General features: G+C 48.3%; 2 protein-coding genes across 2 annotated transcripts; one reads left to right on the forward strand and one right to left on the reverse strand.

The window, feature by feature from the left end:
* Positions 1-94: 94 nt before the first annotated feature.
* LOC115137502 (SWI/SNF-related matrix-associated actin-dependent regulator of chromatin subfamily A member 5-like) lies at positions 95-6,457 on the reverse strand (the record flags this gene model as incomplete). Its single annotated transcript, XM_065014154.1, has 5 exons — positions 6,188-6,457; positions 5,233-5,343; positions 892-1,058; positions 652-752; positions 95-195 (listed from the first exon to the last, which is right to left on the reverse strand). Coding segments are annotated over exons 1-5 (555 nt in total), but the record flags the coding sequence as incomplete, so codon positions are not given.
* Positions 6,458-6,561: 104 nt separating this feature from the next.
* On the forward strand, positions 6,562-13,869 carry LOC135566442 (ubiquitin carboxyl-terminal hydrolase 38-like). The gene is made up of 11 exons (XM_065014155.1): positions 6,562-6,670; positions 6,767-6,940; positions 7,487-8,222; positions 8,897-9,032; positions 9,188-9,317; positions 10,083-10,184; positions 10,775-10,933; positions 11,160-11,353; positions 11,545-11,644; positions 11,766-11,872; positions 12,282-13,869. Exons 3-11 carry the CDS (start codon positions 7,541-7,543, stop codon positions 13,681-13,683), a joined length of 3,012 nt encoding a protein of 1,003 aa, XP_064870227.1. The 5' UTR covers positions 6,562-6,670; positions 6,767-6,940; positions 7,487-7,540; the 3' UTR covers positions 13,684-13,869.
* The last annotated feature ends 34 nt before the right edge of the window (positions 13,870-13,903 follow it).

Consider the following 13,903-nt stretch of genomic DNA (forward strand, 5'->3'; position numbering starts at 1 on the left):
ACACACACACACAGATCAAGAGATATGCATGTAGAACTACCGGACAATACCAAAAAGGTAATATTTTTCACATTATTTTGAAATGAGAACCTACCATTTCATCAGCAAGGATCCCGTTGATTCCATTCTCGTACAGAGAGATGAGCCAGTTCAGACCACGGACCTGGTAGTCTCTCATTGTACCCCCTTTTACAACTGTTGGGAGATAGATACAGCACAACATACTCAGTATTGCACAAGTTTGACATACTGCACGTTCGAACATGGACTACAGTAGTCCCGGTCAGAACTTTGCTACATTAAAGATGCACTATGCAGAAGCCATTTCCTGTTTGCTAAAATTCTAAAAGTTCACCTAATTTCAGTCAGTGACAAAACAAGCAAGTTTAATGTAGATAATCTTTGTACCATCTAAACCGTTGTGAAATGTATTTTCCATAACATTTTGTATTTTCAGCTGTTTGTACAAAACCGAAAGTAAAAGATGCTAAACTTAACCACGGATAGCATAGAAAATGAGAACCTAGAACAGATATACCGCATCTTAGACTTGCTTTCAATGAGAAGGACAGATCTATAACAGAATTTGGTCGGGTCGCCCAAGAAGCTATATATTGTAGCTCTAATAAGTAAAACCATGTGACTGCTTACAGGAGGGAGATTCGTCGAAGCGGGTGCAGACGTTGGTGGTCTTGCTGCTTTCGCTCAGCAGCTCTTCATCCTCTTCCTGCTCTGTGCGACGATGACGGTTACTGTCAAAGAGAGAAAGGGGTACCCGCAATTCATCAGAGACAGCATATCAAATGCCCCACACGTACACCCAATGTACTCCCACGGAAGAATGACGAATCATCGGGTCAAGTTGTTCTGCGTGTCGTGTTGTATACTCACTCGCCGACCGAGAGGAGATTCTGTTTCTCGTCCTTCTTGACACGAGGGCGCCCTGGCTTCATCTTGAGCGGGGAGGTGGGGGTCTTCTGGGCCGCAGGTTGGATGAAATGGGCAAACACCTCTGTCTGCTTCAGTAGGTACTCAAATCTGTTGGTCCGGTCTGATGCCTACACACAGAAAAGCAGTGAAACTTTGTGAGCAACAAATTACGCTTACAACCGGATATACTGTAAGTCACTGTTGTGACTTACAGTATACTGCGAGCGGTCGCATCCGAGCGCTTCGGTCTGCAGGTAGTATAACTTTTCGTACATTTCATTATAGTACAACGGTTTGATTTGTCTAATCTTAGCAATTTCTTCTTAGCTAGCTACATAGCCGTCTTTGTATCAAAGATAATTGCGTAATTATCGTATTTTGTCGTCCTAACGTAGTCTACACTGCTATCTGCCCAGCAGCTAGCCACAGCAAACGTCCGTCTACCCGAATAGCAGCACTGTAAAAACTATTACACTCAACTGAACGACTTGATTAGTGTAGTGTTAGTTAGCTACATAGTTGTCTTTGCTGTCTTCGTATCCAAGATAATTGTGTAGTTTAGGTGATTATCTTAGTGACTATCTTAATTTACGAGGTTAGCTAGCCAGCTATTTGTAAAGTATACTTAACGTAGGAGACACTGCTAGCTAGCCAACAGCTATCAGCGTCTACCGAATAGAACTTCCTCACTCAACAACCGTCGCATTCGCCTTCACAGGTAGTATCACATTTTCATTTCATTTCATTACAGTACAACGGTTTGGTTTGTTTGATCGTAGCTAGCTACATAGCTAGTTACATAGCCGTCTTGGTAGATCAAGATAATTGTGTAGTCTAGAGCGATTTTCTAGGTTAGCTAGCCAGCTATTGTCGTTCTTTTAACGCAACGAACGTAATCAACACTGCTAGCTAGCCAGCTAGCCCCGAATAACACCGGTTTGTAAAAACTATCACACCCAACGGAACGACTTGATTAGTGTAGTGTCAATAACGCAGCCACTGCCAGCCTACAAAAAGTCAACAATGCAGCCACTGCCAGCCAGCCTACTTCAGCAGTACTGTATCATTTTAATAATTTTTAGTCAATAAGATTCTTGCTCACGTAAGCTTAACTTTCTGAACATTCGAGACGTGTAGTCCACTTGTCATTCAATCTCCCTTGCATTAGCGTAGCCTCTTCTAACAGCCTGCTCAACTATGTGTCTGTCTATCCCTGTTCTCTCCTCTCTCTGCACAGACCATACAAACGCTCCACCACGTGGCCATGGCCACCTAATCTGGTGGTCCCAGCGCACGACCCACGTGGAGTTCAGGTCTCGGTAGCCTCTGGAACTGCCATCTGCGGCCAACAAAGGCAGAGTTCATCTCAGCTATGCCTCCTCTCGAGTCCCCACTTTTGGCACTGACGGAAACATGGATCACCACAGATAACACTGCTACTCCTACTGCCTTCTTCGTCCGCCCCACGTGTTCTCGCACACCCCGAGAGCTTCTGGTCAGCGGGGTGGTAGCACCCGGGATCCTCATCTCTCCAAGTGGTCATTCTCTCTTTTCCCCTTACCCATCTGTCTATCGCCTCCTTTGAATTCCATGCTGTCACAGTTACAGCCCTTTCAGCTTAACATCCTTATCATCGCCCCTCCAGGTTCCTCGGAGAGTTCATCAATGAGCTTGATGCCTTGATAAGCTCCTTTCCTGAGAGACGGCTCACCTCTCACAGTTCTGGGCGACTTTAACTCCCCCGTCTGCACCTTTGACTCATTCCTCTCTGCCTCCTTCTTTCCACTCCTCTCCTCTTTTGACCTCACCCTCTCACCTTCCCCCTACTCACAAGGCAGGCAATACGCTCCGGCCCATCTTTACTAGATGCTGTTCTTCCACTAACCTCACTGCAACTCCCCTCCAAGTCTCCGACCACTACCTTGTATCCTTTTCCCTCTCGCTCTCATCCAACACTTCCACACTGCCCCTACTCGGATGGTATCGCGCCGTCCCAACCTTCGCTCTCTCCCCCGCCACTCTCCTCTTCCATCCTATCATCTCTTCCCTCTGCTCAAACCTTCTCCAACCTATCTCCTGATTCTGCCTCCTCAACCCTCCTCTCCTCCCTTTCTGCATCCTTTGACTCTCTATGTCCCCTATCCTCCCAGGCAGCTCGGTCCTCCCCTCCCGCTCCGTCGAGACGACTCATTGCGAGCTCACAGAACAGGGCTCCGGGCAGCCGAAGGAAATGGAGGAAAATGGGCCGCCTCCCCTGCGGACCTGGCATCCTTTCACTCCCTCCTCTCTACATTTTCCTCTCTGTCCTCTTTCCTAAAGCCACTCTACCATAAATTCAAGCATCTGCCTCTAACCCTAGGAGCTCTTTTGCCACGTATGCATGTGTACGGTTCATCATCCCTCCTGAATCCTCCCCCCCCTCCTCCCTCTCTGCAGATGACTTCGTCAACCATTTTGAAAAGAAGGTCGACTGACATCCGATCCTCGTTGGGTCAAACGACACAGCTGGTTCGCTCATACTGCCCTGCCACCGTGCTCTGACCTCTTTCTCCTCTCTCTCCAGATGAAATCTACAGCGTCTTGACTGCCGGCCATAACAACCTGCCCGCTTGACCCTATCCTCCTCCTCTCTTCTCCAGACCATTTCCGGAGACCTTCTCCCTTACCTCACCTCGCTCATCAACTCATCCCTGACCGCTGGCTACGTCCCTTCCGTCTTCAAGAGAGCGAGAGTTGCACCCCTTCTGAAAAAACCTACACTCGATCCCTCCGATGTCAACAACTACAGACCAGTATCCTTCTTTCTTTTCTCTCCAAAACTCTTGAACGTGCCGTCCTTGGCCAGCTCTCCCGCTATCTCTCTCAGAATGACCTTCTTGATCCAAATCAGTCAGGTTTCAAGATTAGTCATTCAACTGAGGTTTCCTGCTCTTCTCTGTATCACGGGCCCTCCGCACTGCTAAAGCTAACTCTCTCTCTATACAACTCTCCTTCCCTTCTAGACCTATCGGCTAGCAGCCGATGCTGTGAACCATCAGATCCTCCTCTCCACCCTCTCCGGGTTGGGCATCTCCGGTGCGGCCCACGCTTGGATTGCGTCCTACCTGACAGGTCGCTCCTACCAGGTGGCGTGGCGAGAATCTGTCTCCTCACCACGCGCTCTCACCACTGGCGTCCCCCAGGGCTCTGTTCTAGGCCCTCTCCTATTCTCGCTATACACCAAGTCACTTGGCTCTGTCATAACCTCACATGGTCTCTCCTATCATTGCTATGCAGACGACACACAATTAATCTTCTCCTTTCCCCTTCTGATGACCAGGTGGCGAATCGCATCTCTGCATGTCTGGCAGACATATCAGTGTGGATGACGGATCACCACCTCAAGCTGAACCTCGGCAAGACGGAGCTGCTCTTCCTCCCGGGGAAGGACTGCCCGTTCCATGATCTCGCCATCACGGTTGACAACTCCATTGTGTCCTCCTCCCAGAGCGCTAAGAACCTTGGCGTGATCCTGGACAACACCCTGTCGTTCTCAACTAACATCAAGGCGGTGGCCCGTTCCTGTAGGTTCATGCTCTACAACATCCGCAGAGTACGACCCTGTCTCACACAGGAAGCGGCACAGGTCCTAATCCAGGCACTTGTCATCTCCCGTCTGGATTACTGCAACTCGCTGTTGGCTGGGCTCCCTGCCTGTGCCATTAAACCCCTACAACTCATCCAGAACGCCGCAGCCCGTCTGGTGTTCAACCTTCCCAAGTTCTCTCACGTCACCCCGCTCCTCCGCTCTCTCCACTGGCTTCCAGTTGAAGCTCGCATCCGCTTACAAGACCATGGTGCTTGCCTCACGGAGCTGTGAGGGAACGGCACCTCAGTACCTCCAGGCTCTGATCAGGCCCTACACCCAAACAAGGGCACTGCGTTCATCCACCTCTGGCCTGCTCGCCTCCCTACCACTGAGGAAGTACAGTTCCCGCGCAGCCCAGTCAAAACTGTTCGCCGCTCTGGCCCCCCAATGGTGGAACAAACTCCCTCACGACGCCAGGACAGCGGAGTCAATCACCACCTTCCGGAGACACCTGAAACCCCACCTCTTTCAGGAATACCTAGGATAGGATAAAGTAATCCTTCTCACCCCCCTTACTAGATTTAGATGCACTATTGTAAAGTGGCTGTTCCACTGGATGTCTTAAGGTGAACGCACCAATTTGTAAGTCGCTCTGGATAAGAGCGTCTGCTAAATGACTTAAATGTAAATGTAAAATTAAAACTGTAAATGAACATCTAGCAGTGTGCCATTACCACTTTCTCCTCATAGGCTGGCGCTGTAGATGAAGAGGGGTCCTCATCTTGGGCATCCTGTCCGGCTTCAGAAGACTCCTCCTTGCTTGCCTCTGACACATCATCCTTTTCCTGGAAAAGAGGAATGCAATGCCACTTTCAAAACAACTAAGAACTCAGAAATCTCAGACTTCTGACCTAAGTGGCTTCAAGACAAGTGGGAACTCGAAAAAAAGAATCTCCGACTGGGAAAAATATTTTGAACGGAATTCTAAGTCTGAAACTTGGGCATCGTTCTAGAGCAGTGTTTCCCAACCCTGGTCCTCGAGTACCCCCAACAGTACACATTTGTATTGTAATCCTGGACAAGCATACCTGGTTCAACTTGTCAACAAGCCCTAAATGAGTTGGGTGAGGTGTGTTTGTCAAGGGGCTACAACAACGAATCTGTTGAGGGTACTCGAGGACCAGGTTCGGGAAAAACTGCTATAGAGCTCCGACTTCCCAACCTGAAGATCACTGACGTCACGACTTGACTGGGACTTCCCAGTTGTCTTAATGTGAGATAAGCTGCACAAGTATACATAGGATCGAATGCAGCGTCAAACAGATGTAAACAACTGCTACAATAGTATAGAAACCCTTGATGCGTATTAAAATAAAGTGTATTAGCTGTAACGTTAGCTAGCATAGTTAGATGAGTGTTTATGAAACAGGCTAGCTGATAGATCTACTATACAGTACCTCGAGACACACTCTCCGGGAAGATGGGTCGGAGCTGTCGATTAACGTTAGCTAACGACGCTAATGCTAGCTAGCTAAACAACTCGAGCTAGCAAAGACAAAGTTTGAGATGGCTCGCTTTGGAAGTGACAAAGGACATATGGTTGATTTTAGCATAATCTAAAAGTTGTTGAGCCATTTTTTCTAATGATGGGCTCAGAATTTGTATTATTATTATTTTGTTCAGGCTCACCTCCACTCCTCCGGTTTCTTCAAGTTCAACTGCTCGCTCTTCCCGCAGCTCCACGCCGTTTCCAGTCTCGGACATTGCTACCGAATTTCTTCCTCGATTTAAATCTATCGTCTGTTTATTCGATTACTTCGTCCGCCTATAAATGGCAGATATGGTTTTCAAAAACTTTATTTCAGAAAATACGCTGCTATAGTCCTACTGTTTATTATGAAAGAGACTGGCTGGCTACAAGTGATTCATTCGCTAGCTTCCTTTCCCCGCTACCCGCGTTCTCAAAGGTTCCGCTTTGTCTCGCGAGACTTTCGTAGCGTGGCTGCGTGTTTCCCCCCCAAAATGCAAAATCTGCACAAATTTACAAGTTATAACACATCTGCTATATCTACCAGCCTAACTGCTATGCCTATCCAATGGCTATGAGCTCAGTTAATGCGTAAAAGAAGTCCATGGAATAATACATTTCGTTTTAAGTCATTACAAACCATTGTCAGTATGTTTATATTTGTATTTAAACAAACCTGTAATTCACAAAAAGTTTATATATTTTATTTTATAGTCGCATTTTCGTTCTTTATTAAACAGGCAATGAGATCGTCAACAGCAGAAGACTCCATCGTAATGACGTTTCTGCAGGGCTTTTAAATGAGCTGATTTTATAATGTCAAAATAAGAGATGAATGAGCTGTGAACCGGCGACTAATGTCAACTGGCATTTTATGATATTTTCATCGGATGCTGGTGTTATGAATTATATTGGTACGTGATGTTTGGGAAGATACATTTCTGCTAGCTAAGTTAGTGACATCTCCGGCCTGCTTTGTTGCAATACCATACACAGCTAACGTCATGCTAGCATCGCTAGCTAGTTTGTTAAAGAACGAACTAGCTAGATTACGAAAAAAAGTTTGTTATCCACACATGTATTTGTGCATCAATGCCTTTTAATCTAAGTTCATTTGAATTCGATAACATGCCGCTTGTGGTTACTGTAACTAGCTCAATGTGTTAACTTGTTTAGCTAGCTAAGTTAGCTAGCTTTGTGATGATAAGGCAAAGCATGATGCTGTGTTGTTTTTGTTTACCTGTGGCTAGCTTCACAGCCGTGTGATAATGCTATGCTTATACAACTTTTCAGCCATGGTAAAAACGATTACAGTTTGTTATTTACAAGTTGTTGACCGAATCATACGTCTAGCTAGCTAGCTAGCTGTGGTAGACATGCCATGAAGAAATGGAAAGCTAGCCAGAATAAGTAACTGGTCACTAATGGTGGTTGATGTCCTGCTCGCTCTCGTCTTTTAGGTGTGGACTGCTCCCTGATCTTTCCCCTCACAGCTATATAGATCGCCTGCCATCATGGACAAGATTCTAGAGGGGCTAGTCAGCTCCTCTCACTCAGTCCCGGTGAAGAAGGCCATCGTGAAGAAGGTAGTTGAAGCCGCAGAGAAAGAGGTCACGGCGGAGCAATGTCAGGCCCTGTACACCCTCACCACTCGCCTTATCTTCTTGGGCGAAGACGCCTTCCAGAAACAGGTGGGCTTCCAGGTGCTGGAGGCCTATGCCCGCTACCACCGTGCTGATTTTGAGCTCTTCTTCAGCAAAGACTTTGTCCTGGGCCTGTTACAACAGGGCTACGGTCCCCTGGACCGCAAGGACCCGGCCATGGTCAACTACATCCATGGCTGCCTGCGGCTGCTGATCAGCTGCCCCTCTGTGCTGGATATCTTCTCCATCATCCAGACAGAAATCCTAAGGATGGTGTGTGAACGGCCTGAGCCAGCCCTGTGTGCCCGCCTCGCCACCATGCTCTCAGACTTCATACAGTGCATCCCCCGGGAGAAGACGGCCATTTTGTTCTGCCAGCAGTTGGTGAGGACCATTGGGTACTTCCACTGTCCTGCCAGCCAGGAGCGGGAGCTGAGGGAGTACGTGGACCAGGTGACCAAGGTCAGCACGTTGCTGCAGAACATCTGGAAGGCGGAGCCGGTCACACTGCTGCCATCTCTGCAGGAGGTGTTCGCTATAATCTCCTCCACTGGTGAGACTGAGGGAGGGAGCACCACACACAGTCACAGATGAGCACACACGCACAAATTGCACTGTATGTGTCTATGCATCAATGCCCCATACAAGTTGGAGCGGCAGGTAGCCTAGTGGTTAGAGTGTTGGGCCAGTAACCGAAAGGTTGCTACATCGAATCCCTGAACTGACAAGGTAGAAATCTGTCGTTCTGCACCTGAACAAGGCAGCTAACCCACTGTTCCCAGGTAGGCCGTCATTGTAAATAAGAATTTGCTCTTAACTGACTTGCCTAGTTAAAAAAAAGTTTTATAAATCCTTTGAACAAAATTAGCAGTTTCAAATACAATGTCAATTTTTACTGTACAGAAGTAAAGTACACTATAGTATTTTCTAATGCAGTCACCAATTTGACTCACCTTCGCCCACCTATGGAAAAACTAGGAATGTCAGGCTTGTTAGCACATGCTTGAGACTTGGAACAGTAACTTCTTTGTCATTTTAATGATCCAGGGTGGTGGAGAGATCATGCACCGCTCAATATCAGACTTGCATTGGGTCAGTTGGTTAGGGTAGAGGTTGTAAACAAGACATTTGAATACAATTGGGACATATTTCATAAGCTGTGACCCCCCCCCCCCCAAAAAAAAACCATCAGTCAATTATACTCAACTTTTTATGTGTTCTGCACAGACCCCTCCTTCGACCCCTCCATTGCCCTAGCCAGCCTGGTCCAGCACATACCTCTCCAGATGATCACAGTTCTCATCAAGAGCCTTACCACCGACCAGAACGTCAAAGACACCAGCATGACTCAAGCACTCTGCAGGTCACTGGGTGCCTTTACTGTGTTTTTTCATTAGCTAAACTGAATAAAGGAATCCGTTGTATTTGCAGTGTGTATACTAGATGAGATCTAGTGATTTAATAGAGCTTTTCTGCCCTTATTTACTGTTCTCTGCATCTCTCTCTTTCCTTCCTCAGGATGATTGACTGGTTGTCCTGGCCTCTGGCCCACCATGTGGAGATGTGGGTCATTGCCCTGCTGAAGGGGCTGGCTGCGGTACAGAAGTTCACCATCCTCATAGATGTCACCCTGCTTAAGATTGAACTGGTGGGTAGTGTACTGACCATTATTACCTCAGCAGGGAGTGTCAATGCACCAATGAACTAAGATGGTAGATACACATGGTAATAGCAAAGACAGTACAGTATGAAGATAGGCAGAAACTGCTTCTCCAATAGAAACCCCCGATCACACTTGTAGGCGACGTTGGCAAGCTAAGCCCACACGCAGAAACACGTCATCGTGTCGAACGGTCGTCTAGCGCTGAACTGTGCATGTGCAGACCGTTAAATAAAAAGCACTCCTTCGATATAAAGTAGTATTTGACAAAAATGAAAACTTGTCACTTTCACGAGGTTGGAGTAATAACATTTTCAACTACTGAAGACATTGGCTGGAATCTAAGCTGTAGCTTTAGATTTTAAGACGAGTCACAACTGCAGAACAATTTTTCACTTGACGTATCAAACCCCGGCCTGATCTGTTTCGCAAGCGTTCCCGGAAGTCTTGCGATGTTGCGCCTCTGGGTTTAGAAACTCTATGGTGATGGCATCTATAACTACAGAGTAACTTCAGTTAGAACTGATGAATAGATGATCACATGAACGAAAATGTGTTCCTGTAGTTTGGTCAGTATGGTGTCTAGCTGTATCACTTCTGAATTGTGTGTTTCTGTGTCAGTGTGTGTACAATACATATGCTGTATGTTTTATCTTTGTGTGTAGGTGTTCAACCGTCTGTGGTACCCCATCATGCGACAGGGGGCCCTAGTGGTTCTCTCCCATATGCTGTATGTTTTATCTTTGTGTGTAGGTGTTCAACCGTCTGTGGTACCCCATCGTGCGACAGGGGGCCCTAGTGGTTCTCTCCCATATGCTGCTGAGTTTCCAACACTCTCCTGAGGCCTTCCACTTGGTAAGAAACACACAATACAACTCGTTCTATTGCGCACCGCATGTCTTTCCCTCCCTCATTCCCCCTATTTAGCTGAAATACCTTCAGGCTCCATTAAACTCCATTTCCCAGAAGTACTCTCCTCTCAGCAGGGCTCTTCCACTAATGAGGTGTGAAGTGTTTAAAGTCCTTTAGTTGACCGGTGGTGGTTTCATCTGCCATGATTGTCAATTCATTTTAAAAGGTTGATTACATTTAAGTCAGTGTGACCCCCCCCATGACAAAAAGGAGGTTTAATGTAGCATGTGAAGGTTGATGTTTTTACCAGTCACTACATCAGTGTGTTTAGTGCTATTCTACTGCTATATGCAGTGCCTAGTTTCCTACACTGCACCTTTCCACCTTGTAACAGATGTGATGTGCATATGACCAAGAACATCATGTCTACCAGCACTGACTTTGCTGATGAGGATAAATTGACGTACCACGACTGTGATGTGTTGGTTGTCTCACCTAGCTATCTTAGGATGAATGCGCTAACTGTACGCCTGCTAAACGACTTTAATGTAGATGTTTGTCTACAATACGTTCAATCAACGTGTGTTCCCCAGGTCGTGCCACACATAGTGGACCTGGTTCAGAGTCTGAAGCATGACGGCCTGCCCACCAGTAAGGCTTTCCTGCTGCACTTCACAGAGCTCGTCCACTGTATGATGTACCAGTACTCTGGCTTCCCTGACCTCTACGACGACATCCTGGAGGCCATCAAAGTAAGACACCTTGACAACGAGTGATCACCACGAGTGTTGCCCTTTTTTAATGTATCAAACATTTACTGTCCTTTATATTATGATCCACCTGACAGGGGGGGTGGTAGTAATGTCGTCATTATTGAAGGATAGTCCTTTAAAATTCGGACAGTGTACAATACTATGCAGCTCATGTATAGTAAACAGGGTGTATGGAGTGTCTGAATGCTGTCTCCCTCCCCTCTAGGAGCTACCTGGGCCCGGTGAGGAGAAGATCAAGCTGGTTCTGAACCAAAGTGCCTGGACGTCCCAGTCCAACTCGTTTGCCTCAGGCCTGCTGAGGCTGCCGGGCAAGTCTGAGACGGGCAAGACTGGCCTCATCAACCTGGGAAACACCTGCTACATGAACAGTATCATACAGACACTCTTCTCAGCCACAGAGTGAGTAGTGGATTTAGTACACACACAACTACACGTTGCATTTATATTGAGTTGACCGCATGGTTAACAAAGCTGTGTATATACATTCTGACTTGAATCCTCTTCACAATAGAATGATATAATGCTGCAATATTTATGCAGGAAGTTCTTATGAAATGCCCTGCACGAACCCTTCTATGGTCCTGTCCCAGTTTCAGGAGGCATGTCTTATCGTTATGTCTGAATGATGCCACTGCCAACACACTGATGAAGAAACTGCAGCTCCTCTTCACCTTCCTCTCACACACCCAGGTTTGTCTCCCGCTGCTGTTAGTGGCCATTTCAATGGAAATGACTATGGATCCATCCCTGACGTTTCACTTGGTGTGTGTATTCGGTGAGTGATTATTCAGTTTGTGTGTCTCTCCTGCAGAGGGCAGCGTACGCCCCCAGAGTCTTCTTTGAGGCGTCTCGGCCCCCCTGGTTCAATGCAGGATCCCAGCAGGACTGTTCTGAGTACCTCCGCTTCCTCCTGGACAGGTAGTACACCATCTAGTAGACTGCTGGAGCACCCTACAGCTCCTTAGTACACCATCTAGTAGACTGCTGGAGCACCCTACAACTCCTTCCTCCTGGACAGGTAGTACACCATCTAGTAGACTGCTGGAGCACCCTACAACTCCTTCCTCCTGGACAGGTAGTATACCATCTAGTAGACTGCTGGAGCACCCTACAGCTCCTAAAACCTGTATGACTCCAGGTACAGATGGAAAGAATGTATGTATAAATCTAGTGTTTTGAGAGAAGGATTTTAAGAAGTTAAAGAATTCATGTTCACTCGAATGGGTGTTATTGAAAAGGACAGCTCCATTTATTATGCTGTTACATTCATTTGCATGTTGTATTTTTGGTTGAACTTTCTCTTGTCTCCTTGTGTTCTGTTGCCAAGGTTACACGAAGAGGAGAAAACCATCCAGGTTCTCATGACAGCCAAGCCAAATGTCTCCCCTGGCAACGGACCGAGTGACAACACCGGGGGTGAAACCTCTGCGGAGGATGCCAGAGTGTCACCCGTGGCCCCTGTGGAGGGGAAGTCCGAGGGGAATGATGAGAGGACGCTCATTGAGAGGATGTTTGGAGGCAGGCTGAGCACGGGTATCCGCTGTATGACATGCAACAGCGTCTCGGAGAAAGAAGAACCTTTCACTGACCTATCCCTGGCTTTCTGTCCCTCCAGCCTTCTTCAGAACGAGGGCCCCTGCCAGGGGGCTGTCAATGGGGGCAGCGAAGCTCCCGAAATAGGCCCTTCTCCCAAACCCGTCACGACCTCCACCACCAGCGTCCATTTTGTTCCAGGGTCCAGCGAGCCACCGCTGTCTGTTCCTGACCTGGTGGACTACTTCCTGGCGCCAGAGATCCTGGACAAGGAGAACGCCTACTTCTGCCAGAAGTGTGGCTCGCTGCAGCGGGCGGAGCGGGGGATGAGGGTGGTGGCGGCGCCCGAGTACCTCATCCTCACGCTGCTGAGGTTCTCCTACGACGCCAAGTGCCACGTGCGCCGCAAGATCCTGGACAACGTCACCATCCCGCCGCTCATGAGACTGCCCGTGCACGCCCCTCCACCCAAACACTCTTCGCCCTCTTCCTCGCCACCATCCTCTACACTCCAAGTGGACTCGCCCGAGAGCAGCGAAAACCTGGCCAAGAAACTGAAGCCGTCACAGAGAGAGGAGGAGGAGACTGGGCTAGAGGGCGACAACGGGATGGCAGGAGGAGAAAGTGAGGTAGGGGTGTGGCCGGCGGCCCAGTTCGTTCCCTACGTCCTCAGCTCTGTAGTGATGCATTCTGGGATGTCGTCGGAGAGCGGCCATTACTACTCCTACGGCCGCAACCTCAACGGGGCCGATGGAGCCCAACACCACCTAGCCAATCCCCTCGCCCTGGGGGAGGAGTCTGGGAACGGGCAGACTGAGCCCATCGCACTCACTTGCTCCGGGGCGACTCATCCCAAACAGGAAGTGGAGGTGTACGGAGGCCAGGCGGCCGGGGATTGGCTGCTGTTCAACGACAGCAGGGTGACGTTCACTTCGTTGGGGTCGGTTCAGAACGTCACCAACCGTTTCCCCAAGGACACGGCCTACGTGCTGATCTACCGGAAACAGGATGTTACCAGGGGGCAGAACAGTACCGGGGGAGTGACGGCCAACGGCATGAGACTGGGCTCTGAACCTCCGCTGCAGAAAGAACTGATGGACGCCGTCACCAAGGACAACAAGCTCTTTTTACAGGTGAGAGAAGGGGGTGTGAGGAGTTACAGTGTAGTGAATGAGGAGTTACAGTGTCGTGAATGAGGAGTTACAGTGTCGTGAATGAGGAGTTACAGTGTAGTGGATGAGGAGTTACAGTGTAGTGGATGAGGAGTTACAGTGTAGTGGATGAGGAGTTCCAGTGTAGTGGATGAGGAGTTCCAGTGTAGTGGATGAGGAGTTCCAGTGTAGTGGATGAGGAGTTCCAGTGTAGTGGATGAGGAGTTCCAGTGTAGTGGATGAGGAGTTCCAGTGTAGTGGATGA

Source organism: Oncorhynchus nerka, unplaced genomic scaffold (assembly GCF_034236695.1).
Source record: "Oncorhynchus nerka isolate Pitt River unplaced genomic scaffold, Oner_Uvic_2.0 unplaced_scaffold_4933, whole genome shotgun sequence".
Taxonomy (NCBI): domain Eukaryota; kingdom Metazoa; phylum Chordata; class Actinopteri; order Salmoniformes; family Salmonidae; genus Oncorhynchus; species Oncorhynchus nerka.

Bases quoted from the DNA above. Each gene is read 5' to 3' on its own strand.
- LOC135566442 (XM_065014155.1), top strand. From the start codon at position 7,541: ATGGACAAGATTCTAGAGGGGCTAGTCAGCTCCTCTCACTCAGTCCCG. The intron at 9,318-10,082 runs GTGGGTAGTGTA...CTTTGTGTGTAG, and splicing joins CCCTGCTTAAGATTGAACTG to GTGTTCAACCGTCTGTGGTA. The intron at 11,873-12,281 runs GTAGTACACCAT...TCTGTTGCCAAG, and splicing joins CTCCGCTTCCTCCTGGACAG to GTTACACGAAGAGGAGAAAA.